The sequence below is a fragment of the Pelodiscus sinensis genome, chromosome 22 (genome assembly GCF_052426305.1).
Source record: "Pelodiscus sinensis isolate ZL-2025 chromosome 22, ASM5242630v1, whole genome shotgun sequence".
Taxonomy (NCBI): Eukaryota; Metazoa; Chordata; order Testudines; family Trionychidae; genus Pelodiscus; species Pelodiscus sinensis.
This window is the reverse complement of record NC_143073.1, coordinates 13882918-13908664: the sequence shown is the minus strand read 5'-3', so window position 1 is coordinate 13908664 and position 25747 is coordinate 13882918. Positions and strand designations below refer to the sequence as shown.

General features: G+C 52.2%; 1 protein-coding gene across 1 annotated transcript; it reads right to left on the bottom strand.

Annotated features, from left to right (window-relative positions):
* Positions 1 to 24063, bottom strand: FIS1 (fission, mitochondrial 1). The gene is made up of 5 exons (XM_075907206.2): positions 23907 to 24063; positions 2750 to 2882; positions 2080 to 2156; positions 1095 to 1200; positions 1 to 734 (listed from the first exon to the last, which is right to left on the bottom strand). Exons 1-5 carry the CDS (start codon positions 24027 to 24029, stop codon positions 637 to 639), a joined length of 537 nt encoding a protein of 178 aa, XP_075763321.2. The 5' UTR covers positions 24030 to 24063; the 3' UTR covers positions 1 to 636.
* Positions 24064 to 25747: the final 1684 nt, after the last annotated feature.

The window sequence follows — 25747 nt, the reverse complement described above, 5'->3', positions numbered from 1 at the left end:
TCGAATCAAATAATCTTTATTTACATTGCACAAAGGCAGCAGTTAGAGCGGGGGCAGGAAAGTCGGAGCTACCCTGGTGCCCAACCAGCTTTGTTCCCATTCACGACAAAAGAGGGGAGGGAAAGAGCCCCAGGACACTGGGGCCTGAAACAGACGAGAACAGTGGCTTGGTAAGGCGGTGCCGGTGGCTAGACTTCACAGCCTGCACCCTGGCATCTTCCAGGACCAGCAGCAGTAGAAACACCACCCGTTCCCAAGCACTGCCTGCCATGGGGGAAGGTGAGACTGCATGCTGGGCGGATGACGAACAGGCAAACCCCACAGGCGAGGGCCAGCCAGAGTCAGCTGTTCCGCCCTTGCTGTGGGAGACATGGCCGATCAAGAAGTGCCACCTCAGAGACCTTCATCCCCCTCTCTTGCCAATCCCCTTGTCCCCCAGCTGCCCAAGGGGATAAGCCTCTTTCCACGGACCTGATTACCTATTGCACTGATTAGTCCAGCAGCCTCCCGCCTCTCCCCAGAGCAGTGGGGGAAATCCCAGGGCACCGAGGAACTGCTGCGGAGGGGGAAGGTTAGCGGCTTGAGCATAGTTAGCGCATGGTCTCCAGAAGGGGGCGCCCTGGCTTCACTGGAGGGTTAGGGTTTGGACTTGGAGATGGCCAATCCGATGAGGCCGGCCAGGCCAGCCACGCCCAGTGCCATGCCGCCAACGATCGCCATGCCAACCAGGCCATCTGTGGAGAGAACACAGGACTTAGTCGGGGGAGGGCTGCAAGGGGCAGAGCTTCCACCAGTCACCCTCCTGGTTTGCCTAAGTGCATGCTGGGAAAATCTAGCCAGCTCTGCCGGGATGCCTCAGCAACGATGAAAGCAAGCCAGTAAGGCAATGCATGCTGGGAAGGAGCGAGCTGGGAGGGGCACAGCTGGAATGACCATGGGTGGGGCCGAGAGAAAGACCCAGAGTCTGGATTGCTGGCGGAGAGGAGTGGGGCAGAAGCCACCCGGAGCCAGGCCGGCAGGATCAAGAGAGCAGAGCCTGGGCTGCTGATCCCTCCCTCCATGGGCAGGGGGAGCCTAGGACGGGATGGGCTGACCTTTCTGCATGGCCTTGTTGATGAGCTTCTCCAGCTCCATGGCCTGCGTGTTCTTGGGCTCTGTTTTCAGCAGTCCCCGGATGTATTTCAAGGCCTTCTCGTACTCCTGGGGGGAGGGGGCAATCAGCACCCATGGTGTGCCCTCCCTCCCCCACCAGCCCCTACCCTGGCAGACAGGGCTCTCAATCTCTCCTGCCCAGCCTTAAGGCACCGGCCCCCCCCAATCCTGTCATCCCATAACCCTCCTTTTGCTGAGCCACTTCGAGCATCCTCTCACCCCACCCTGCCTTTCTTCGCTCCTCCCCCACAGCAGTCACAGACACCTCCCCCTGGTCTTATCTCACCTATTGGCGCCTCGGTGTTTACGAACTACGCTGGCAGAGTCCATAAACCTGGACATAACAGGGCCCCGCCCAGCCCCATGCCCAGCCCAGCCGGGGTTTATAGAGTCTTAGTAGCTGCCCTGTGATAAGGCGGGTATGTCACTTGCCCGTTCCCCCGCTGGGATTCAGTGCAAGAGCCAGAGCCTGGCATTCCCCAGCCAGGCAGAATGGTGCCTGGCACAGAGCAGAAGTGACGAGGCTGCATCCATTTCACCCTGATGGGGGCTGTCGTGGCCAGGAAAGTTAATCTGGAAGCGGCTCCCCTCTGGGTGCGGTCAGCCCCACAGCCTGCTCCCTGCCCTACCCTGCATTCTTCTGCTGACCAGGGCACAGTCAGCCCCTCAGCCCATCTCTGAGACACCCCAAGCATCCCCAGTCCCAGCTCCCTGGGGCCCATATACCCACTGCCTCCAGCGCACCCTAGACTGCGCTAGCTCCCAAGAAACCTCGTCGCAGGGCCCTGTGGCCACTGCCCCACACACAGCTCTCTCTAAGCCACCCCAGCCCACTTACACCCTGGTGCTCCCCCCCCCCAGTCCTTCCAACAACCACAGCTGTCTTGACAAAGAGCTCCCAGAGGGCAGCCATGCCCCCTCGCTCACCTTCAGCCGGTAATTGGCCACGGCCAGGTAGAAGATGTAGTCCCGTTGCTCCTCCTTACATCCTTTGGGTACCAGCTCTAAGGCACAGAGTGGAGATGATGTTACCAGTGTTGCTAACCCAGGGGTGGAGGGGGCAGGGATGCAGGGCAGGTAGTGGGAAGACCCGCTTGGGCTTTTCCGGGCTACAATGCAGAGACTGGGAGAACCAGCCGGAACCTTGGAGCGGGGGAGTGGGAGGGGGCCGGGCTGATTCAGAGGAATGCAGAAGGGAGAACAGGGCTCACAAACAGACACCCAGCAACCCACCTAGGACAGATGGACCCACAGCTGCTTGGCTGGTAGAGCCTCGGTGCTGGCCAGTCTAGACCGTCTTACTCTGTGCTTCTCTACGCTAACCTAAGGACCACCCTGCTAGGTGGCACAGATGGTACATTGGCCCCAGAGGAGCGGGCATGTCTTTACAGGGGAAGAGAAGGCAGGGTGAAGCAAACGCTCACTCTTGGGGCGCTGAGGCCACACGACTGCCATTGGAGCACCGGCACGTGGGAGGGGTCCCCCCAGAAGCCTGGACCCTGTAAATCCATGATGTGCTCCGCAGCCGGGGTGGGGAGGGAGCCCAGCAGAGCCGTGGGGGCAGGTCGGGAGCTGGCCAGTGCTGGGTGCCACTCACCCTCCAGCAGAGCCACACCCTTCTTGATGTCATCAGGGTACTTGCTGCGTACAAGGCACCAAGCGTACTCGAACTGCGTCCCCTTGGAGACCGTGCCCCCGCTCAGCTCTGCCTTGTATTTCTTCTCAAACCGCTGTGGGGAGAGGGCAGACAAGAGTGTGGGTAGCTCCTGCGAGCCCTGCCCGCCAGCACCCGGCTCAGGGACAGACACGGGGCAGACAGAGTACAGGACAGGGCCTGGCACATCCCAGGTCCCCTCACCCCAGGCACACACAGGGGAGCGGAGATAGACACTGCCCCTGCTCAGATTCTGGACTCTTGAGTTTTCTCCCTGACTGTAGCAGGGGAGTGTGAGCTGGTGGTTAGAGCAGGAGGGCTGGGAGCCAGGACTCTTGGGTTGTCTCCCCCGCTCTGGGAAAGAAGTGGGGCCAGCTGGAGAAAGAACACAGCAGAGCTCCCAACCCCTCGCTCCTGCTGCTTAGCCATGCCTATTGGCTCCAGCCACCCACCCTGGCTTATCCCAAAGGGCAGCTGGCACCTCCTTTAACCATACCTTGCCCAAATTGCCCCTTGCCTCGCTCCAGTGACAGGATGGGAAGAGGGGGCTGTGACCCTGTCTTTGTGCCATCAGGCCAGGCTCCCTCCCCCTGCTGGGCAAATTCCCAGGGCCCCTCCAGCCCTGGCACGCTCGGTAGCCTGCTCCTGATGTCACCACTCAAACCAGAAAGGGGCATCTTTGGACATGCTGGCTCAGCCTGGCACCCTGTAGCTCTTCAGTTCCAGGTCCCTGGAGCCACAGGACAGGTCAAGGTTATGGGTGCTGGCCATGGTATGCCCTCACCTTGTCACCCTGCCCGTGGCATGGGACCCAGGAGTCCTGGCTCCCTGCCCCCATTCCCCTCCCAGAACCCGAGACAGCACTCTGACCATTCCAGGCTGACAAAGGAGCAGCACCGGTCCCTAGCCAGGAGCATTTCTGTCCCAGAGCCTGACTTCCTCCTGGGCTGGGCCTGCCTCCAAGAGGAACAGGCTCCCACTGATTACTGGGCTCTTATGTCACATTCCACCGGAGCCAAACCACAGAGTCAGCTACTGCACCAGGCACAGCCAAGCCTCAAGCTTCTGGCGCTGGAGCAGAGCGACCCCCGAAAGCCAATGCCACCCCCAGTCGGCCCCGGAGAGCAGCTTCTGCAGCCCATGCCAGATCCCCTCCCACTAGCCTTCAAACTCTCCCTGTTGCCTGAGTTCTGCGGACAGAGCCGCAGGCTAAGTGCCCCCAGGTCATATCCTGCACGTTACCAAGCCCGGAGGGGGTGGTGAGTGCTTTGGAGGGCAGGATTAAGATTCAAAATGTTCTGAGCAAATTGGAGAAATGATCTGAAGAAAATAGGATGAAAATCAAATCAGGACAAATGCAAAGATCTCCACTCAGGGAGGAACCACTCAGTTGCATACATATACAATGGGAAGTGACCATCCAGAGAGTGCTGCAGAAAGGGCTCTAGGAGTCACAGTGGACAAGCTAAGTAGGAGTCAAAAGCGTGACACTGTTACTAAAAAGCAAACGTTCTGGGCTGTATTAGCATGTGCATCATAAGCAAGACACGAGAAGTCATTCTTCCGCTCTACTCTGCACTGACAAGGCCCCAACTGGAGAACTGTGCTCAGTTCTGGGCACCACATTTCCGGAAAGATGTGGAGAAAATCCAGAGAAGAGCAACAAAAATGATAAAAGGGCTAGAAAACATGAGCTATGAGGGAAGATGGAAGAAGTTATCCGGAGAAGACAGAGGGGGGGCATAGTAACAGTTTACAAATACATAAAAGGTTGTTAAAAGGAGGAGGGAGAAAAACATGTTCTTAACTTCTGAGGCTACAACAAGAAGCAATGGGCATACATTGGAACAAGGGAGATTTAGGCTGGACGTTAGGAAAAGCTTCCTGTCAGGATGATTAAGCACTAAAATAAACTGCTCAGGGAAAAGATCAAATCTGTTATTGGAGATGTTTAAGAGCAGGTGAGAAACACCTCTCAGGGATGATCTAGATAATATTTAGTCCTGTCACAAGTGCAGGGTCCTGGACTAGATGACCTTGAAGTCTTTGCCAATCCTAATTCGATAATCATCATTCAAAGCATGCCCTGTGAAGGATATTTGAGGAAAAAAACCCCGTAACTCTCAGATCATTACTACTCTTGCGTGATGTGTACACGCAATGGCATTAAGCCTTTATGCTAGTCATGCCTAAAGTGTTTGCAAACCAGGTATGGTAGGGCGAGTCATTCAATAGGTGCGCCCTCAAGGAAGGTACGTTCAATTGATTTGCTGACCAGCCCGATATTCGGACAAAGACAACGAAGGGCCATATTTACCTATGAGCAGAAACAGGACCATGGGATCTGTGTGTCATCAAAAATGAACACAAGGCACGTTGTCTTTCCTGCATTTCCTCATTCGGTATTGTTAGGGAAGAACAATGCGCCAGATTGATTGAATAAAGTTGGCGGGGATCAATATGACAGAGAGAGACTTAAAGAAAATGCCGTTGGCTCAGCCATGCAAATCTGGATGGGGGTGAACAAGCGGAGCAAAATATCACCTTTCTGAGAACAAATATTTGCTATTGACGTTAAACCTTTTTTTAATTGCATCTATCCATCATTTGTATAGGGGTCAGTCACTATAGAATTTAGTGATAACCAAGCTACTGAACAAGGATTACAGACCCCTATGATTTCCCTCTGACCCTCAGCAATGGGGTTTAGCTACCACTAGCTTGCTGTGTCAAATCTTCTAGAGACTGGGAAAATGTGATTTATTTTTCCCAGCCAGGCATGTGTAGGGGGAAAATCGTCAACTGTAAGACTGCCAAGGCAAGTGATGGGTTCCTCCATCTTTTAGGGTCTTCAGACCAGACCAACCAGATCTAAGCTTGGTAGAAGATGTACCAGTGACTGGGCTCCACAATTGAACAAGCTGTTACACAGGTGGTCGGCCAGGATGATCCAACATAGTTTCTGGCTTGCACATCTATGGACCCACAACGCTTAAAAGCGGCCAGGCAGCTGGCACACTAAGACCACTCCTGCTGCCTCATTGTCTCCCTGCACTGCACTGCTGGTCCACCTAGCTCTTTATTCACACGCCTGGCATAAACCCTGACATAACAAGTGTCTTTCGGGTCTTAGGCGTCAGGGTTAACCATTAAATTCACCGTTAGACCTTCACAGATCAGTCACCCCCAGCACACTGCAGGGTTAGAAAGACTCGAAGCCAGTGAGGTTCTCCGAGCAGACAGCGACTGTAGACTCAACAGCTCTGAAAGGACATAGCGATTGTGAGCTCCCAGTGCAACACTGCAGCTGTGAGGGCTTGTGTGGGCCTGAGCTGTTTTAATTTTGAATGGGAGCAGAGATGATTTTCCTCCAGGATTTGGGCCTGGTGCAACTGCTGCTGGACTCCTGGCACCACAATTCAAGGAGAATGCGGCTGCCTTGGAGAAGATCAGAGAAAAACCAAGAGAATTATTAAAGGATTCAGGACACCCCTTGTGGCAAGAGCCTCCAGGCGCTTGATCTGTTTAGCTTAGCAGAGGGAAGGTTTGGGGGTTACTTGATCCCCATCTATAAGGCCCTGCTGAGAGATTGGATAATGGACTCTTCAGACTAGCAAACAAAAGGCTCAACACAACCCAAAAGCTGGAAACTGGACAAATTCAAACTGGATGGAAGGAGTGGATTTTTCCCAAGGAGGGGAATATGGGGGATTTCCAATTGCCAGCCAGGTTTCCCATCCAGAGGGACTGCTTTTCCTCTGATCTGCTTTAGTTCAAGTAAGAATTCAAGGCAGCAGTCCAGCTGACATTAGATAGGAGGGCAGACAGGTGGGTATCTGTGGGGCCTTCAGTTCTTGGGAATCATGATTAAGAGAGCCCATAAAGCCGCTTTGAACGGGACAGCCTGCCAGCAGGAGCCAAATAACCGTGTCGAGTGGAGGGGTCAGACTAATTCAGGAAAGAAAGGGGGCATGCCTGCTTGAATTGAGAGCCATGGCTGGGGCTACTTGAGCTCTGTAGCCCTCTTTATCCATGGCCAGCTGCTGGTATGGCCAGCAGGAACCTGTCCTATCTCTTTACTGCAGAGTTAGCCAGGATCTTATTCAGGTGATGTCCTGAACCCCCCACCCCATTCAAACATAAAAACACCTTGAACCTGAGCGAGAGGATTAAAAGCTCTGTTGTCCCTTTCCCTCAGGCTGGTAACCTGCCCACATCACAGTGAGGATGTAGGCTAAGCCATGTGGGAGCTGACAGTCCTCAAACACCATCCCACAATTCCCAGGGAAGGGATCAGGGACTGGCCTCAGCTCTCCCTGGTGCAAACAAGCATGAGATGTGTCTCCTCAAAGTCCTAGCAACACTTATAGGGTGTTACAGCCCCAAAGAGGGCATAGTAAGTCAAGCATGGCTGGTCAAGCATGGCTGCTCGCAGTGTGGTGCCAATCCCCAGGACTAATACTTCAGAGAGACAGGCCCAAAGAATGGGGCCTCCACAGGACTCAGTTGGGAGAACCTGTCCATACACCAGTCCACTTACTCCCTGAACTATTGCAATTTGTCACTCCAGGAGGGCACAGGCTAGACAGTCACTTCTGACCTTGGAAAACCCCTTCCTTCATAGGCCATGAGGGAAAAGGATTGCCAGCACTGTCCCCGCAGCTCTGTATTAAGGCTACAGCTCTAATCTAATCTCATGCTTCAGGTGGTCACCCACAAAGATCAGGAAGGAAGGGCTTCCCCTTGACCATAGGCGTGCACAACACATTTCATTAGGGTGTGCACACCCAAAGAATTTTTTTAAATGCACTTTGACCCCCCATTAACCACGCCCCTGGCCTCCATTAGCCACGCCCCTGGAGGTAACCCTCTCTGGGCAAGATGGGCACCTGACCAAAAGTAAAAAGTGTTATGTGACCCCCAACCCAAGGACTTTTCCCACCATCCTCCTACCAATAGGGATTAGTTTGGCCCCCCCAACCCTCCCCCCCCATGCAACTATCCTGCAATTGCATTAATCCAATGTGTGTGACATTAATGCGGGGGTGGAGAAGCAGGGGGAGGGGTCGGGGGGAGAGAAGTGTTCCCTCTAAGAGTTTCCTCCCATGAGCAGAATAAATTTTGTGTTGTGCACCAGTACTGAATTCATGTGGCTTGTTTGGATGTGACACTGTGACACCCAAGTTATTAATAAATATCTACCTTTCCCCTCTGCTGCCATGTCTCCTCCCCTTGCTCCATCAACTCCCTGGGTGCCTGCTGCCCCCCAACCCCTCACCCTTCTCTGCTGTCCTGACTCCTGCCCTTCTCACTGCCCTCGGCCTTCCTGAGACCTGCGCCTCCTCCACCAGCCTCCCCCCGCCCCGTGCCCACTCCTCCTGTAGCCCCACTCTGATCATGTGAGCTACCCCTCCTCATAACACCTCCCTCACCTCTCTCCTCTGGTGCTGGTCCCTCCCCTGCAGGTGTCTGTCCTTCTGCTTCACCCCCAGAATCTTCTGGCACCTGCACCTTCCCTTACCCCTGCACCCTCCTGGTGCCTCCCCCTTCTCTCACTGCCCCTGCCCCCTTTGCCCTTTTTTCCCTGATGCCCATCCCCTCACCACCCTCTGCCCCCGTTCCCCTCATGCCCCTGTGCCCTCACACGACTTGCTCCAACCCCACCATCCTCATGCCTACCCCTTCTGTCAAGCCTTCTCCCAGCACCTCCCCCTCCAATCCCCAATGCCCTTACCCTCTCCTCTTCCAGCATCACCCTGTCCCCCCTCCCACGGACAGCTCCCCTCCTGCCCTTTTCCTCATCGTCTCCACTTCCCCCCCTAGCATTTGTGTCTCCTTTACCCTGTCCCTTTGGTGCCTTCCCCTTTCTTCCCCCTCCATACAAGCCCTTTCCACCCCTTCTCCTTTCTTCCTCCTCCACCCTCCCGCACTGCAAAAGCCCCTTTCTCTTATTCCCCCCCTTACCTTCAGCTTCTGCTTTACAGGGCTGGAGTCAGAGCCAGCCCAAGCTGCAGGGCTGGGGAGGGGCACCCCCGGGGCGTCATATGGTGCTGCAGGGCCGGGCAGAGGCGCCCCCAGGGCACCGCGCGGTGCTGCAGGGCGGGGCACCACGCAGTGCTGCCAGGACAGGCGGGGGCGCCCCCGGGGCACTGTGCTGCCGGGGGCGCCCCCAGGCACCTCAACGGTACCGCGCCATGCGCGCCGTACAGCCGGGGCGGGGGCACTCCCGGGCGCCTCAAGGGCACTGCGCTGTGCTGCCATGGTGTTCCTGGGTGCCTCAAGGGCGCTGTGCCGTGCTGCTGGGCCACGTGGTAGGACTCAGGGCGCAAAAATGGTTCGGGCTAGCCGGCCCGAGACATTAGGGTGTGCCTGGGCACACCCCGTGCACACGCCAATGCCCTCAACCATGCAGAACTGGCCAGCAGGATTCTATAAGGGTTGCTTTTCTCGGACTCCTGTAATGGTCCATGACTGGAGAAAGGACCCTGCACAGGGTGGACCAGTGAAGCCTCTTTCTAGCTCCGGGTTCTTGTTTATAAATTCAGGGTCTAGCCAATCACCAGACTGAGGGTCAAGAAGAAATTTCCCTCAGGTCAGATTGGCAGGGACATTGAGGGTTTTGTCTTCCTCTGCAGCAGGCATGGTGGGCTGCTCACTGGATCATACGGGTGGAGCTCGCCTAGTCAATTCCCTGTCACAGCAAAGGCATCCCAACTCTCTCCTGTGTCTGTCTGGGACACAGAACAACTGAGTCTCCTAAGGATTGAAATGTTTGGTCTTACTAGGGTCACTGGACTCAGCACATGGGTAACAGGTGAAATTCTCTGGCCTGGGCTACCTATGAATTCAGATTAGATTATCTCATGGGCCACTCTAGCCTAAAACCTCTATGGGAGCTATAAAGTCTCCCTCCTCACCTTGCCTTCCCATCTCTGAAGCAGCCACCAAACCTGCCCCCTGCATCCTCTTCCCATCCCAGTTGCTAATGTGATCAGCAGTTAAGCTAACCTGATGGCCTTCTGTCCCACAAAGATTTAGGGTGTGTGTGTGTGGAATTTCCCCAGCTCATGCTTCACCACTCCCCACCCTCAGCGTAACTGACTGAGGCAGCGCCCAGTCCATATTTGGAAGGCTGCCATCACAATCACAAGCGTGCCTTGCTACTGCAAAACGTGACCCTGCAGATGTGAATGTGACACGTGCGCCTGAAAGGTGAGCCGGGCCTGACTCCTACCCTACCCTCCAACTAACACTGCATTTGATAAACAGAGAGGAGAGGTGGGGCCCAGTCAGTCACAGACGTGAGACAAGGGCTATGAAACACTCTTTTCATTGTAGGCTTTCCCCCTCCTCAGTGGAGGAAACTAAACACCCCCTTCTTTTGTTTCAATGCCCCCAGGGTTGCAACACCACCATGCAGGAGCTGGGAAATTATAAGGGCGGGTAAGGATCAACCGGGCTGCAGGCTCCCCGCTTTCCCAGCTAGCCAACCCTGCCTCACCTGCCACTCTCCAAGGAAGGCAGAGTGGCCTAGTGGACGAAGAGCCAGTATACCAGACTACTGGGATCTTTTCTCATTAATGTTGGGTGACCTAGGGCAAGTCATTTCTTCTGCACCTCAGTCTCCCCCACTTGGAAAACAGAGAGGCCCAAATTGACAATCTAACAGTCCCTTGCAAGTCTCTTCACTAGCCTCAGTCATGTGGGCGAGTGAACACAAAAGGGCTCATTAAAGCCTCATTCCCAGGGCATAATGGGCTGGGAACTAAAATGACAGTCCCATTTGGGGCAGAGGGAGCTCCCTGTGCACCCACAGTGGTAGAAATGCACTGCGCTATTACATCAGCAATGATGGTGCTGCAGGGGGCCCAGTGTTTGCCTTGTGATAACTACATGGTGGGTGAAGTCAACGAGGCACAGAGCTCGGCTTTGGAGCCCAGGGCTGGGGTACAAATGTTAATTGGACAGGCCACCCATTCTGGTCACCTGCAATTCAAGGGAGAGGGAAGGGGAACGGGGAACCAGTCTCAGGAGAGAGTGGAAGAGCTGGGCCAAGCCCAACAGAATGTAGGCTGAGAGGAGCTCTGATTGCTTTTTACACACCTCAAGGAGAGGGAAGGAAGAGCTACCGAAGCTAAAGGACAACATAGGCCCAAGAACAAACGAGGGATGAGCCAGGCTCAGTCGAGGCTGGAAATGGAGAAACTGCCTTGAAGCAATCACAAGAGAAGAGGCACAAGAGATGGGGGGCAAGGAGGAAGCTCGGCTAAAGATGGCGCCAGACACTTCCACAGCTGGCAGCAAGAGTAGGAATCTTACTAGGGACACAGGAGGTCCTTTTGCCACCTAAGTCCTACAGTTTCCTAACCCTGGGTGCGCCTGGCAAGGGTCTCTGGTGCCCCCTACTGGCCCTTCACAGCCTGCACAAAACAGAAATTGGTCAAAGAGAAGACAGACACTGCATGGATTCAGCCCACAGATCATGCCCTCCTGTGTCCCCAATTAACTCCTGCTTAACTGGAGCAAATCTTTCAGAAACACACTACCCCTGCCAAACACAGCCAGACACAACCTTGACCCTTGGGCGGGTGTTCCAACAGGTAACTCCCCTTGCTGAAACACCAGCATTGATTTCTAGTCTGATTTTCTTTAGTGTCATTGGATCCCATTAGCTCTTTGCCCACCGGAGGTGGTGGGAGGCAGGCACGGATCAGTGTTCGCATTGTGTTCCCCATCAGCACCCAGGCTGGTGAAGCTAACGATCCCATCACGGAGTCAGTGATGAGGATTCATCACTGGCTACCTGAGGTATGGTGCGCATCTGCTAAGAGGAGCCCTTTGCCTACTAACTCGAAGAGCTTGTGATCAGATGAACTTACAGAAAATGAAGTGGAATCAAGTTACTGCTCAACCAACGCTCCCTCATTTTTTCCATCCATGTGAGGAATAAATGTTATGTGCACCAAGGCATGAGCAAAGGTGCCCCACCAGTCGAAACACATGCTGCCAGCAGCTGGTACTCTGCTAATCAGCTGGGTGGCTTCTGAATTTCTCCTGGATCGCCACCCAAGTGCTCAGCTCACAGGGAGCGCACTGCCCTCAATTCATTGGGGAAGCTACATGGGTTGATCTTCTGGAGTCTCCCACTTTCAGACCGACTTTCTAATCCCTCAGTCCTCCGTGGCTCTCCTCTGGCCCCCCTTCAAATGATCCTCCTTCTGGAACTGCAGGCCCTGGAACCAGATGTAGGAGTCCAGCAGCTGCTCCGAGAGCTCATTTCTAGCCAATTACTCTCCATCGTCTCCAAGCCCTTTTCAGAGTCCCTGCTACTTCATCCTGAAAGTGGGGCCTATACTCTGTTCCTTCCTGTGCAGTCTTCTCTATGCCACTGCCAGGCCAGTGACCCTGATGCTTCCACCAAAGAAGAGAGGGACCTGACTTGACAGAGGCATTTGTGAAGTGGGTAAGAGGATAATGAGAAGGCAGTGTTGCCCTTTGGGAAATAAGATGAAGGCATCATGAAGAACTAGAAGAGCACAGCCTGGGCATTCACTGCCCTCCTCAGCTGGCTGAGTGCTCCAAAGAAGGGTACATAAAACTACAGATGAGCTGCTACCTTGTGGACACTACCTACACCAACGGCTGGCATATGTAATCTGCCTTCCTAAGAGACTGATGAATGCTTCCCTCAGCCTAGCACTGCCCACACTGGGGGTTAGGCTGGCAGGGCTACTCAGGGGTGGATTTTTAACACCCAAGAAGTGCTGTGGCACTGGCAGACCAGGCACCAGCTCATGCCAAGTCCCCCTAGGCCAGAACACGGGCAGATGCAGAACTGGAAACCAGTCCAGCTCAGCTGTGGGTTCAGGTTATTACAAGAGATATTGAAATGATAAGACTATGTCTAGACTTTACAGCAGTGGTGGGCAACTTGCAGCCCATGGGCTGCACGAGGCCCATTGGGGTTCTCGGTGTAGCCTGTGAGACTTTTTTTTGTGTTGCCCATGTTCAGGGTTATCAGAATCTACTGGTTTCCATCTGCACAGTTTTTCTTCTACCGGTATCACTAAAGTGACACACATGTAAAGCCGGGACATGCGAAGTGAGGTACGTGCTGATTGCTTACAGCACTGAGAGCGCCATGTGCACCCTCAGCCTCCAATCACAACACTGCTCTGGTTCAATTGGCACCCTCCCATCCGCCATCCCCGCAAATTCTAGGACACAAGCCCAGTTAGCAAAACTGCCCTCTCATGGGAGAGGGTCTTGGTTATGACAGTCTTGCGGCCTCTGAAATGAACAAGGGCTACTCATGTGGCCCCCTCATTAGCCTGGGTTGCCCTTTGCTGCTTTACAGAATGCTTGTAGGATGCTGTGTGTGTTGATCCTGCTTACATCTGCACCCTGTGGCATAAGGCAATGTTTAAATATTTGCTCTTTGCCTATAAAAATGTTTGCTACAGACAAAGAACCCCATGGCCAGGGAAGATGCTTTACCAAGCGCAAATGTTAGATTGCCGCTAGAGGTGCTATGTTCTCCCCGACAAGAGGGTCTGCAGACAACAGGCAAGTCATGGCAAACAAAAGACTTGCAGCAGGCAGACCTGCACCCCACCCCCTCCCCCTTTAATTGGTTAACCAGTCAAACAGAGTTCAACACTATGTTTAACCAGTTAACCAATTACCTGGAAATTTACATCCCTATTTCCAGCACGGCTTGTATGCTGCGGAAAGAGAACAACAAATGCTGTTAAAGGGAAATTGGTACCTCTACTCCTGGAGTTCTCAACTTTTTTTTGCTGAAAATATTTCAGGCTATGAGGATCCTCACCCCCACCAAAAACGTAATAGGCAATCACTGTACATACTCATGGCATTGCCACCCTTACGTCTGCGCTGCTGGCAGTGGCACTGCCATCGAAACGGAGAAGCTGGAGAGTGGCACTTGCTGGCCAGGATCCCAGCTCCAAAGGCAGAGCTGCCACCAGCCACAGCATAGATGGATGGATGGCCTGGCCAACCTTACCTGTGCACTGGTGCCTGCAGAGCTGGGCCTCAGCCACCACCCATCTCTAACCACCCAGATCTGAAGGCAGCACAGAAGTAAGGGTGGCAACACTGTGATCCCCATAAAATAATTTGACCACCTTGCAACTCTTTTGGTCAGGACCCCCAATTTGAGAAATGCTGCTCTGTGCTGCAAAAATCTGTATACTGCTGGTAAAAGCATACAAAAGGCCAAATTCATGTGGGGAGACCAGATTTCATAGACCATGAATTTGGTTGGGCCCACTTACTGGGCATAGCGAGCATTATGAACCGTCACCAAACAATGCATATAACTAGAGGTTAAGTAAGATGTTACTACGTAAGGCTCTTTCAGAGGACCCATAGAGTCCCAAGGCCACAGAGAATGGTTGTTATACCCTAACCTCCCGGAAGGTGTAAAGTTGGATGTGATATACCTGGAGCCCTACAAACTTGGAAAGGGCCTAAATTAACAGGGTTACACCTTGAGCCCACAAAAAAGTAAAGGTAGGTGCCCCAGAGTTTCTGTAACAGAGAATTTTGTGCAGGTACGAAATGGGTTGGTGAAAGCTAATGATCTTACTATATATTAGAAATGTGCATCTGTCCATCCACCTGTGAGTCTGTTTGTTCAAAAACGCCTCTTAAACAGTAAGAGTAGGACCAGCAAGTTTGGTACGCAGCTTCCTCTTAGCAAAATGTAAAGCAAGGTCAGGGTTTGGCTGTGCCAGGATAATGAGATATGCCTGGAATTTGATTGTTTCTCAAAATGGAAAGGGAGTATGGTAAAAGGAAGCTATACTGCAGAATGAGCACTGGGGGAAGCAAGGATCCAGAGATGGGAAGTGGGACAGCTATAACCCCATTAGGCCAGCAGGGGGCAGGGTTGGAGAAAGGGAAAGCAATACACTATATACTTCAGAGTTTGTCTGTCTCACCAGGTGGCTGCAGCAGCCATGGATAAGCACTTCTCACAAGGTCCTAACAAATACGTTTTTTAAAGTACATTAGAAGCAGGAAGCCTGCTAAAAAACCTGTGGGTTCCTTAGGTGATCGAGCTATAAAAGGAGCAATCAAGGATGATAAACCCACTGCGGAGAAACTAAATGATTTCTTTGCTTCAGTCTTCAGGGCTGAGGACGTTGGGGAGATTCCCAAATCTGCACCATCCTTTGTGGGTGATGAATCTGAGGAACTGTCCCGGATTGAAGTGTCATTAGAGGAGGTTTTGGAACAAATAGAAAAACTTAATGTTAACAAATCTCCGGGTCCAGATGGCATTCATCCAAGGGTTCTAAAAGAACTCAAATGGGAAATTGCTGAACTATTATCTGTGGTTTGTAACCTATCCTTTAAATCGGCTTCCGTACCTAATGACTGGAAGGTAGCCAACGTGACACCAATATTTAAAAAGGGCTCTACAGGCGATCCTGGCAATTACAGAACAGTAAGTCTAACTTCAGTACCGGGCAAATTAGTCGAAACAATAGTAAAGAATAAAATCGTGAAGCATGTAGAAGAACATAATTTGTTGGACAAAAGACAACATGGTTTCTGTAAAGGGAAATCCTGTCTTACTAATCTATTAGAGTTCTTTGAAGGGGTTAACAAACATGTGGACAAGGGGGATCCAGTAGATATATTATACTTTGATTTTCAGAAAGCCTTTGATAAGGTCCCTCACCAAAGTCTCTTGTGTAAATTACATGGCCATGGGATAAGAGGGAAGGTCCTTTCTTGAACTGAGAACTGGTTAAAAGACAGGAAAACAAAGGGTAGGAATAAATGGTAAATTTTCAGAATGGAGAGGGGTAACTAGTGGTGTCACCCAAGGGTCAGTCCTGGGACCAATCCTTTTCAACTTATTCATAAATGATCTGGAGAAAGGGGTAAGCAGTGAGGTGGTAAAGTTTGCAGATGATACCAAACTGTTTAAGATAGTCAGAAGCAGACTATGAGGGACTCCAAGAAGATCTCACCAAACTGAGGGATTGAGCAACAAAATAACAAATGAAATTTAATGTGGATAAGTGTAAAGTAATGCACATCGGGAAAAATAACCCCAACTATATGTACAGTATGATGGGGGCTAATTTGGCTACGACAAGTCAGGAAAGAGATCTTGGAGTTATCGTGGACAGTTCTCTGAAAACTTCCACACAGTGTGCAGCGGCGGTCAAAAAGGCAAATAAGATGCTAGGAATTATTAAGAAAGGGATAGAAAATAAGACCCAGAATATCTTACTGCCCCTGTATAAAACTATGGTCCGCCCACATCTTGAATACTGTGTACAGGTGTGGTCTCCTCACCTCAAAAAAGATATTTTGGCCTTGGAAAGGGTTCAGAAAAGGGAAAATAAAATGATTAGTGGTTTGGAATGGGTCCCATATGAGGAGAGGTTAAAGAGACTGGGTCTTTTAGGTTTAGAAAAAAGGAGACTGAGGGGGGGATACGATAGAGCTATATAAAATCATGAGTGGTGTGGAGAGGGCCGATAAAGAAAAGTTATTTATTAGTTCTCTAAATAGAAGAACTAGAGGCTGCCAAATGAAATTAATGGGTAGCAGGTTTAAAACTAATAAAAGAAAGTTCTTCTTCACACAGCGTGTAGTCAACCTGTGGAACTCCTTGCCAGAGGAGGCTGTGAAGGCTAGGACTATAATAGAGTTTAAAGAAAAGCTAGATGATTTCATGGAGGTTAGGTCCATAAAAGGCTATTAGCCAGGGGATAAAATGGTGTCCTTGGCCTCTGTTTGTCAGAGGCTGGAGAGGGATGGCAGGAGAGAAATCACTTGATCATTGTCTTGGGTCCATTCTCTCTGGGGCACCTGGGGCTGGCCACTGTCAGCAGACAGGATACTGGGCTAGATGGACCTTTGGTCTGACCCAGTACGGCCGTTCTTATGTCCTAAGCCGCTGCGGTGAGAGAGGACAGGGATTGTCCTCTCTCCCCAGAGAAGCCTGTGTACTGAACCTGCCCCACCCCAGAGCAACAATTTAAATAAAGAAAAACAAAACTTATCTGAGTTAAAGACCTGAGCAACGCCGGGTGAGTCTTAGCACATACAGTTCTTTTACGGCTTGTGCCTTGCTTCTAGACAGCCTGCCCCATCACCAGCACTCAGGGTTTTGAGCTGCTCCAGGCAGCACACTGATAGTTATGCTGAGGTCTGTTCCCAGTGCAGATTTCAGAGCTACTTGGACCGTAAGGGTCATGAAATCTAACCTCTGACTTATAGGATGATCAGACATCCTAGCCTTACAACAGAGATGAGCATCACACCCCTCATATCACACCCCACTTGCACCACTTCAACATGCTACATCAGCATTGCCAGAAGAATTCTGTCTCTGAACACTTTTTGAGTAGACAAAGCCATTGGCTCAGAGCCTGTAATTTACCAGCCCCACTGGCTTGTGGTGCAAACAATGAGCCCTTTGCTTCTTACGGTTGTTTGCTCCAGAGTCCCCAGGCACAGACAACAGCGTCAGTCACATTTCCCAGATGTGTGGCACAGTTCAACCAGCACAAGGAAAAACAATTACGTCCACCAACGGTGTTTTCCTTGTAGTTTGAAATAAAGTTTCTGGCCCTGCTGATTACTGACCTTGTGGTTACTGGTCCCAAAAGTTCTACCAACATTCCACGGCTAATCCCAGTGCACACAGATACCTGCCCTCTGGAGATCATGAAGTGGGGAGGGATAAGGAGGAATTCTAAGCTGGAAGAGGAAGTATAGTCCAGGAGTTAGATCAGAGATATGGGTTCAAGTCCTTCACCATAAAAAACCCTGCAATATCTTAGGCAAGTCAGGAGGTGCCATACTTCAGTTTCCCCCATCTACACAATGGGGAAAAACAGCACTGCACTACCTCTCAGAGAGGATCAATGAAGTCAAGATAGTGAGGCACCTTACTAAACTCCATGCAGAACTGGGGCATCCTGACTCTCCACAAGCTCAGATCTTGCTTCCTTCTACCATCAGCCCACAAGACAAGTCAATAAGACTTCTCAAGGGAGGGACGGGAGCAGTCGGATGATCGGGGCTGACTGAAGATCATATATTCTGGTCCCAGACCTGCTTAGGATGTTCCGATCCCAGACAGCTCCTTGGGCTCAATGTCTCCATAGCAGGGATGTAAAATCCCATTTAATTGGTTAACTGGTTAAACTTAAGTTAACCAATTAAAGGGGTGTAGATGGAGGGCCCCCCCCTGCATGCTGAGGCTGGGCTAGAGCACTCCTTGCCCCTACAACAGGCAGGGGCTACTCCAGCCCCTACCTGCTGGTTGTCCAGGCTCCAGATGCCTGAGCAGCCCCCTGCCTGTGAGGCTCCTCATGGGGCTGGAATAGTCACATGCCCATGGCAGGTGGGGAGCTGCTCCAGTCTCCAATGGTTAACGTCACTCCTCAAGGGTGATTCTTACCGGTTAACATTTCACATCCCTACTCTAGAACCCCACCAACATGCTGGGCTAATGAACTGCTCTGCCTCACACACTCCCCCAGTGCAGATGCAGCCCCTAATGCTCCGCAACCTCAGTTTAAGAGACCTCAGGGATGCTGAAGAGGAGAGCTGCTGCTTCTCCTCTTCCCCCAGCTACCAAGCCAGCACTAAATGTACACCTATGCAGCGGAGATGAACCTTTGCTCAGCTATCATTATTCACCCAGTAGGGCTAGAAATATCTGAAGCTGCTCTCCAGCCCTGCCCACATGGCTCCTTCCCAGGGCAGAGAGAAACAGATGTAGCTGCAGTGACACCAACTGGTTTCCACCCTGTGACGGGGCATCTGTCCCACACTGTCCCTTTAAGGGTAAAAACCCAGCCGTGAGAGAGGGCTCAGAGCAAAGCCCAGAGCTGTGGCAGATAGCCAATTAGAGCCCAGCTAGGGCTACATAAATAAGGGCTCCACAAGGAAAAAAAGAGAGTCTTGCTCTAGCTGGGGAGCAGGAGGGACCTGGCTGTCAGGGAAGCTGGGGTCTTCCTGAGACCGCAATGCTGGGGAAAGGCAGGCAGAGCTAGGAACGCCAAGGCTGTAGGGGCTGAGGCAAGGCCTGAGTGTACTTGGGCTGCAGGGAGACAGTCAGGCTAGGAGGCGGCAGCTGGTGCACACCCCCTTGCCAATGATGAGTGGCCATTTCAGACTGCAGTTTGCCCCTGAGGCCTGGCAGTGGGTCACTAAGGCAAGGTGGGAATAGGGGTTCCCTGGGGGGAGGGGGGGAGGACCCCAGAGTACAGATACTGATAAACACCCCTTCCCCCCATAGCGGGCCAACAGACTGGAGTGGGCACTGCCAGAGGACACTGTGGTCTCAGAGCAACGCGGGTCAGGAATGGAGAACATTAGGTTTGTTTAGTCTGGAGAAAAGAAGGCAGGGGGGATATGACAACAGTCTTCAAGTACCTACAAAGTTGTTACAAGGAGGAGGGAGAAAAATTGTTCTTCTTAACCTCTGAAACTAGGACAAGAAGCAATGGACTTAAATTGCAGCAATGGCTGTTTAGACTGGATATTAGGAACAGCTTCCTACCAGGGTGGTTAATCACTGGAATAAATTGCCAAGGGAGGTTGTGAAATCTCCGTCATCAAACATCCATGCAGATGTTTACAAGCAGGTTAGACAACACCTGTCAGGGATGGCCTAGATGTTGCTTAGTCCTGCCATAAGTACAGGGGGATGGACCAGATGACTTCTTGGGGTCCCTTCCAGTCCTATTATTGATTCCCTCATATCTGACACTGGTGCAAGCATTACTGGATCTTGAATCCAGTGTCAGGGCCCTCCATTCCAGGACAGGATGTTCAAAGAAGAGCCCCATGAATGACTCAAGGGTTAGAAGCAGCACGTGTCCAGGAGCATTTGAGCTATAGCTACATACATGGAAAGATAAATTTGATAATAGAAGACTCTTCTTCAGAGTCGAAAGGGATTATCTAGTCCAGGGGTGGGCTATAAGCCAAAATTGGTTCTTCAGGGTTAGCCACGGCAGGCTACAGGCGCTTTATTTATCTGTGTCCACAGATACGGGCACTTGCAGCTCCTGTTGGCCACAGATTGCCTGGCCTTTTGGAGCTATGGGAAGTGGCATAGACGAGGACATCGCTCCCTGGCACTCATTTGCTGGGATCGACAACCCACAGCCAATGAGAGGTGCAATCGCTTGTATCTGCACATAAGCAGGTAAATAAAACTCCAGCAGCCTGCCAGGGGCTAATCCTGCCAAACTAAATCCAGCCCACGGGCCCACTTATCTAGTGCAAGCTCCTGCCCAACAGGTCATCGGACTCCCCAAACTAATTCCAGGTTGAACTAGAGCAGCAATGTCATCTTGATTTAAGAAGCCGCCACAGACTGAGAAGTTTTCCCAATGGTGAATCTCTCACCCTGGCAAAAATTCACAGCTTCTTTCCTGTCTGAATTGGACCAGCCTCAACTATCAGCTTCTTAGACCTTCTCTGGTAAGTCTGCTTGCTTCCCTTCTACCCATACTTATCAGGAAGAAGTCCGACTATTAAAGCCCTGCAAATCCAAAGATATCGGCTTTATAGTGGTGGGGATCCACATTCATGGATGTGGATGCAGATATCCTCAGCTCATTTTGGCAGATATGGATCCAGATAAAATTTTGTATCTAGGACCCTGCAAATTCACAGACATCCACTTTATATCCATGGCTCATTTTTGTGGATACAGATTTTGTACCCACTCAGGTCTTTACCGGTAACAGGGTCTTCAGCCTACCATTAAAAAGGCCTAACAAGATTTAACAGCTGGGAATGGGTGATTGGGAGGAATCACTTGATGGTTACCTGTTCTGTTCATTTCCTATGGGGCACCTGGCATTCAACCACTGTTAGCTGACAGGATCCTGGGCTAGCTGGACCTTTGGTTTTACCTAGTATGGCCGTTCTTATGATGCATTCAGAGTAGAACTAAAGCACATTCCCTCTCCCCCTCCCCATCAATCGGAACCCCTTCCCAATGGCTGTGATGGATTCTCCATCACCAGAGACTTTACGATCCACATGGGGTGTTTTCTCTTAAGTGTCCACTCTAGTTCAAACAGGAATTCATCATTCAGGCCTGTGTTGCTTCTAGCCTTGGAATCTCAGAATTAGCGACATGAAATAATCAATATTAGATGTCACCCTAGAAGACAGCATCAGCTGCATTTAAGACAGAGTAATCCCTACTCTATTTCAGACAGCCATGCAGCACTGCTTTCCCTTCACTCTGGCCTCCATAAACATCTTTGTGAAACCACAGATGCCTAAGTCAGGAAAAGAACCTTTCCCAGCCTCCTCAATCTCATAATGAAGGGAACAGAGAGCTATTCCATTTATAAAAGAGCTAATTACTGACTGACTCAGAAGCAGGCCGTGTGCAAGACTCAGAGCTGGCAACTTTAAGTAATCAGAACCCCCTTGGGAAAGCAGTCCATCCCTTGACATCTTCCAAATCAGACTTTCTAGAAGATGTTTTAGTCATACACAAGTTCTTGGACTCAATCCAAGGGAGAACTGGGCAAAAACTGTCAGTGTTTCTCAACCTTTTTGATACCAGTGACTAGCCTACTGCCTTCCTAAACTGTGTCAGGGGAATATGATGAACTGGTGCCAGTCCACGGATCAGCCATTGAGAAACATAGGATTAGATGACCCAAGGTCCCTCTGGATCTACATGCAAGTCTTTCCACTGGGTTGCAGTCAGCTTTCAATGCCAGTGTAGGGCCTTTGCCGTAATCCTCAAAGCTATCAATGGATCAAAACCCAAAGTCCAAGAGCCCTTTATGAAAAGAGACCTATTGCTTGAAAATCAACTGCAGCCAAAATGACACCTCTTTCTACGCAATTAACTAACTCCCAGACAAGTAAAACAAAGCCATTTCCCAAATTACCAACTATTTCTGAAACATAGTATGGGGAGGGGGTAATTTCTTAAAAAACCCACAACCAAAGAGCCTCCTCTAACCAGAGCTTTGACTTCACAAAGGAAGAATGCACCAGACACACCATCAAGTGCACTAGGGTCTTGGCCGATATCCAGACATTATGGTGACTGTTAGCAGAAGAGACCTCTAAAATAGGTGGAAAAGGCCTATGCCATCTAGACAAAATCCAGTGGAAATGAAGATTATAGGGGTTTTCTAACAGGGCAGCAACTTTGCAGGTGTGGTCCCTAGAAAGGGAGAGAGAAACCGAGTGATTTTTTTTGCTTGTGGTAAGGCCAAATTTATAACAAGGATCACAAAAAGAACTAGCTACGTTCCTAGAGGATGGGTCCATCGATGGCTATTAGCCAAAGGATGCAACCCCATGCTGCAAATGTCCCTAAACCTCTGATGGCCGGAAGTTGGGACAAGATGACAGGGGATGGACCATTCAATAAATCTCCCTGTCCTGTTCATTCTCTCTGAAGCACCTGGCACCTGCCGCAGTCTGAACACAGGACACTGGGCTAGCTGGACTATTGGTCTGGTCCAGCGTGGCTGTTCTGATGTTCGGTTGAACAGCTCTTCCAGAAAGGCAGCCAAGCAGGGTCTGAATACACAAATTTGTTACAATAGATAATCAGTCTAATTGAAAACACCAGTGCTTATTTTTTGGGGGGTGGGTGGGATTAAGTCCATTTCACCCCACACCAGCCACACCCATCTGAGACATAGCTAACACATACAGATGTGGAGTCTCACTTTGTACAGGCTACTCTCTCACTTCCGGGCCCTTTCCAAGCTGTTCATGCTGACAGCGAGGGAAGAGCCTCTGCAAAGCCCCAGAGTTTTACACAGGGCTCTGCTTTCCTGATCCCCACCCCAATATAACCATCCCTGAAGCCACATATACCGCATGTCCTTTCCCACACAAATACTAGGGCAGGTCGTTTACATAGCTTAAGATATCCCAAGAAGGGAGCAAGAGCCCCATCCCTCCCTTCCTTCTCCCTGCCCCTCACACTGTTAGAGGCATCTGACTTGCAGCAAGGTATTCATGGGGAGGGGGGAGGAGCAAAAAGGTAGAACAGCCCAGAATTTTGCTTTTAGGAAGCGCTCCCTACAGCCTAAAGGCCAAGGACATCAGGCATATGCAGGAGGGAAAAGTGGTAAAACCCAAACTTACATGCACTTGCTCCATAGTATAGTCGTTTAACCAACTAGCAAAAGCTTATCGGTTAATGCAATAGACTATACACATTCCCCTTCCAACCCCCCACCGGTAAACTGTTTAGAAGGCTGGCCAGCAGCCCAGCTCAGTTCTGGCTCATGCCGGGTCCAGGAACTTAGACCCCCTCCCCCAGACAGAAGCTGCTGCCACCCTGTGCTGCTGCCCTTGTAACAGAGGCAAACAATTTAAAGGGTTATGGGAAGCAGATACAACTGCCAGTAAGGCCTGGGGAGAGGGATGGGGAGGGAGCAGAAACTCCAGAAGGGAGAGAGCCATAGGGGAGTGGCCATAGAGCAGAGGGACTCCTTGAGCAGGACCATGGGATAGTCTTGGAGAGTGAAATAAACTAAAGGTTCAGGATGGGATTACACGCTGGGGCAGATAGGTTCCAGGTGACGGGATCCTGATAGGATGGGGGCCTGAAAGAGAGCAGGTCCCTATGAGGGGTGGTTGCCAGGTCGAAGGGGGCTGAGCCTGGGGAAGATCTGGGGCCTAGGCTAAAGTCTCAGGACAGAGGATCTTGGGAGGGGGGGATGCCTACAAGGTGGAGCTCAGGCCCCAGAGGTGGGGAGCTTTGGGCGGGGGGGGGGGGAAAGGGGGCTGGACTTGATGACCTCCTGAGATCTCTTCCAACCCAAGGATTCTGGGGGGGGGGGTGAAGAGTGCAGGGCAGTATTTCCCGAGGGGAGGGGGACACGGCCCTGGAAGGCCCAGGTCAGTGAGGGAGTGGGCCAGGACGCAATGGGGGGGAGGGCTGGAAGGGGACACTGGGCAGGAGACCCTGGGGGAGGGGCGGGATGTTGACTAGGGGACCCTCGACGGAGTGGGGGGCGGGGCTGAGGTTTGGGGGAACGCGGGGGGGGGGGGGGAGAATAGGGACTCTCCAGGGGGCGGGGCCTCTCACCAGCAGGTCCTCCACCGCCACCACTTCGCTCAACACCGACTCCATAGCGCCCCCGCCCCCCGGCACTGACCCGCCGCGCGCCCCGGAACGGGAAACACACCACACAGGGTCCCGCCCACTCATACGCCCCGCCCCCCCCTTCCCGGCAGCTGCGCATGCGCCGCCTGGCCCCGAGACGGGAGGGGCAGGGAGGGAAAGGCTTGTTTGTCCCAAAGCGACAGCAGTCGCGGCCCCTCAGTTCCCGCCCAATCCTGTTCCAATGGCGGTGGGAGAGGCGATTACGCCTGCGTAGCGCGGGGCTAGGCCGAGCAGGGAGCTGCGCATGCGTACGGGATTGGCGGCGTTCGAGTCCGCTTAGTGACGTTGGGACTGGTCACGCCCTCATGGGCGGGCCCTTCTTCACCATGGCAACGAGACGCTGCGGCAGGGACCCCTCCCTCGTGTGGAGGCGTGTCCAGAATCTCATTCTCATAACAGCAAACCTGCCAGTCTAAGGGGGCAGTAAGGCTCCCTGGCTGCCCATCCTGGGCGATGAGCCCCCTTGGGGGAGGCAGACACTCAAAGGGTATCTCCAAGAAACTGTTTGAAAGTGGGGTGTAGAAGTGAAACACCCCCCACCCCTCATACTTCCCTGGAAACAAGGGTGGTAACACCCCTCCTTCCCCCCCCCACACACAGTCCCTCCTCCCACATTAGACACATCAGACCAAGAGGAACAGCCTCCACCCTACCACATACACAAAAAAGGCAGGCGCCAGTTCAGGCCCATTTTTTCCCCTACTGTCCTGATGTCCATATCTGCTGCTCTGTTCGTCAGATCCCTTTCCCCAAAGGGCACAGAGAACCCAGGAGTCCTGGCTCCCAGCTCTAACCCTCCTGCCCCCTCTCCTCTCCTAGAGCTGAGAAGAGACCCCAGGAGACAGTCCTGGCTCCCACCCTACTCCAAACTGCCACATCCCACTCCCCTCCCAGGCAAGGTGATGAGATGGAAAAGAGAGCCAGGACTCCCCTGCCAACACTGTGGAGATATGTTTACTTCAGACTTTGCATGCAGCACAGTGGGGCCCAGATTTCCAGGGCACAAGCTGGGCGCATAGTTCCCAACAGGGTGCGCGCTTGTGCGGCATGCAGGAAGAATTTAAGACATGCCCACCTCATTAGCAGAGCCACGCAGCAGCTCCTTCCAGCCTCTTGTCTCCCCCCCCCCCCCATCCGTCGCAACAAGCCCTGGCCTCCTCTTTGGCTCCCCCATCCTTGTTCCTGGCCTCTTGGCCCCCCCTATTCCTTCCCTCTCCAGCTGCAGCCAACCCCGGCCACCTCCTCCCCTCGGCCCTCTCAGCCCCCCTCTGGCCACGGGAGGAAGGCCCAGGCTGAGACAGAGGGCAGTGGTAGCAGCAGCTTCTCACTGCACTGGTGGCCCCTGACGCTCTGGTACCCAGCAGGTAACTGCCGCCTCTGGTTGCTCCGGCCAGGCACACTGGGGCCTCCATGTGCCTGGAGCATCTGCCTGGAACCCTCCCTTCCTCCTGCCCCGCAAGATTAACGCACCAGCTAGGATTGCCAGTGTCCGGTTTTGAACCAGACAGTTCGGTATTTGAGCTTTCTGTCCAGGAAACAATTTGAGAAATACTGAACATATAAATGTCCGGTATTTTCTAATTAAATACGTTTTATTATTATCATGAGTATCAGTACGTAGTTGCGTACTGCCTGGCTGGTAGATGTGCCCACGCTGCGCGAGTGTGTCTACCAGCCAGGCAGTAGGCAAATATGCAGTGGAGGGCGGGGAGAGGAAGGGGGGCTGGGGCAAGATGGAACATGCCTGTGCGCCCCGCTAGTAC

Bases quoted from the DNA above. Each gene is read 5' to 3' on its own strand.
- FIS1 (XM_075907206.2), bottom strand. From the start codon at position 24,029: ATGAGTGGGCGGGACCCTGTGTGGTGTGTTTCCCGTTCCGGGGCGCGC. The intron at 2,883-23,906 runs GTGAGAGGCCCC...CTCTCCCCACAG, and splicing joins TGGCGGTGGAGGACCTGCTG to CGGTTTGAGAAGAAATACAA. The intron at 1,201-2,079 runs GTGAGCGAGGGG...CCCTCCCCCCAG, and splicing joins TGGCCAATTACCGGCTGAAG to GAGTACGAGAAGGCCTTGAA.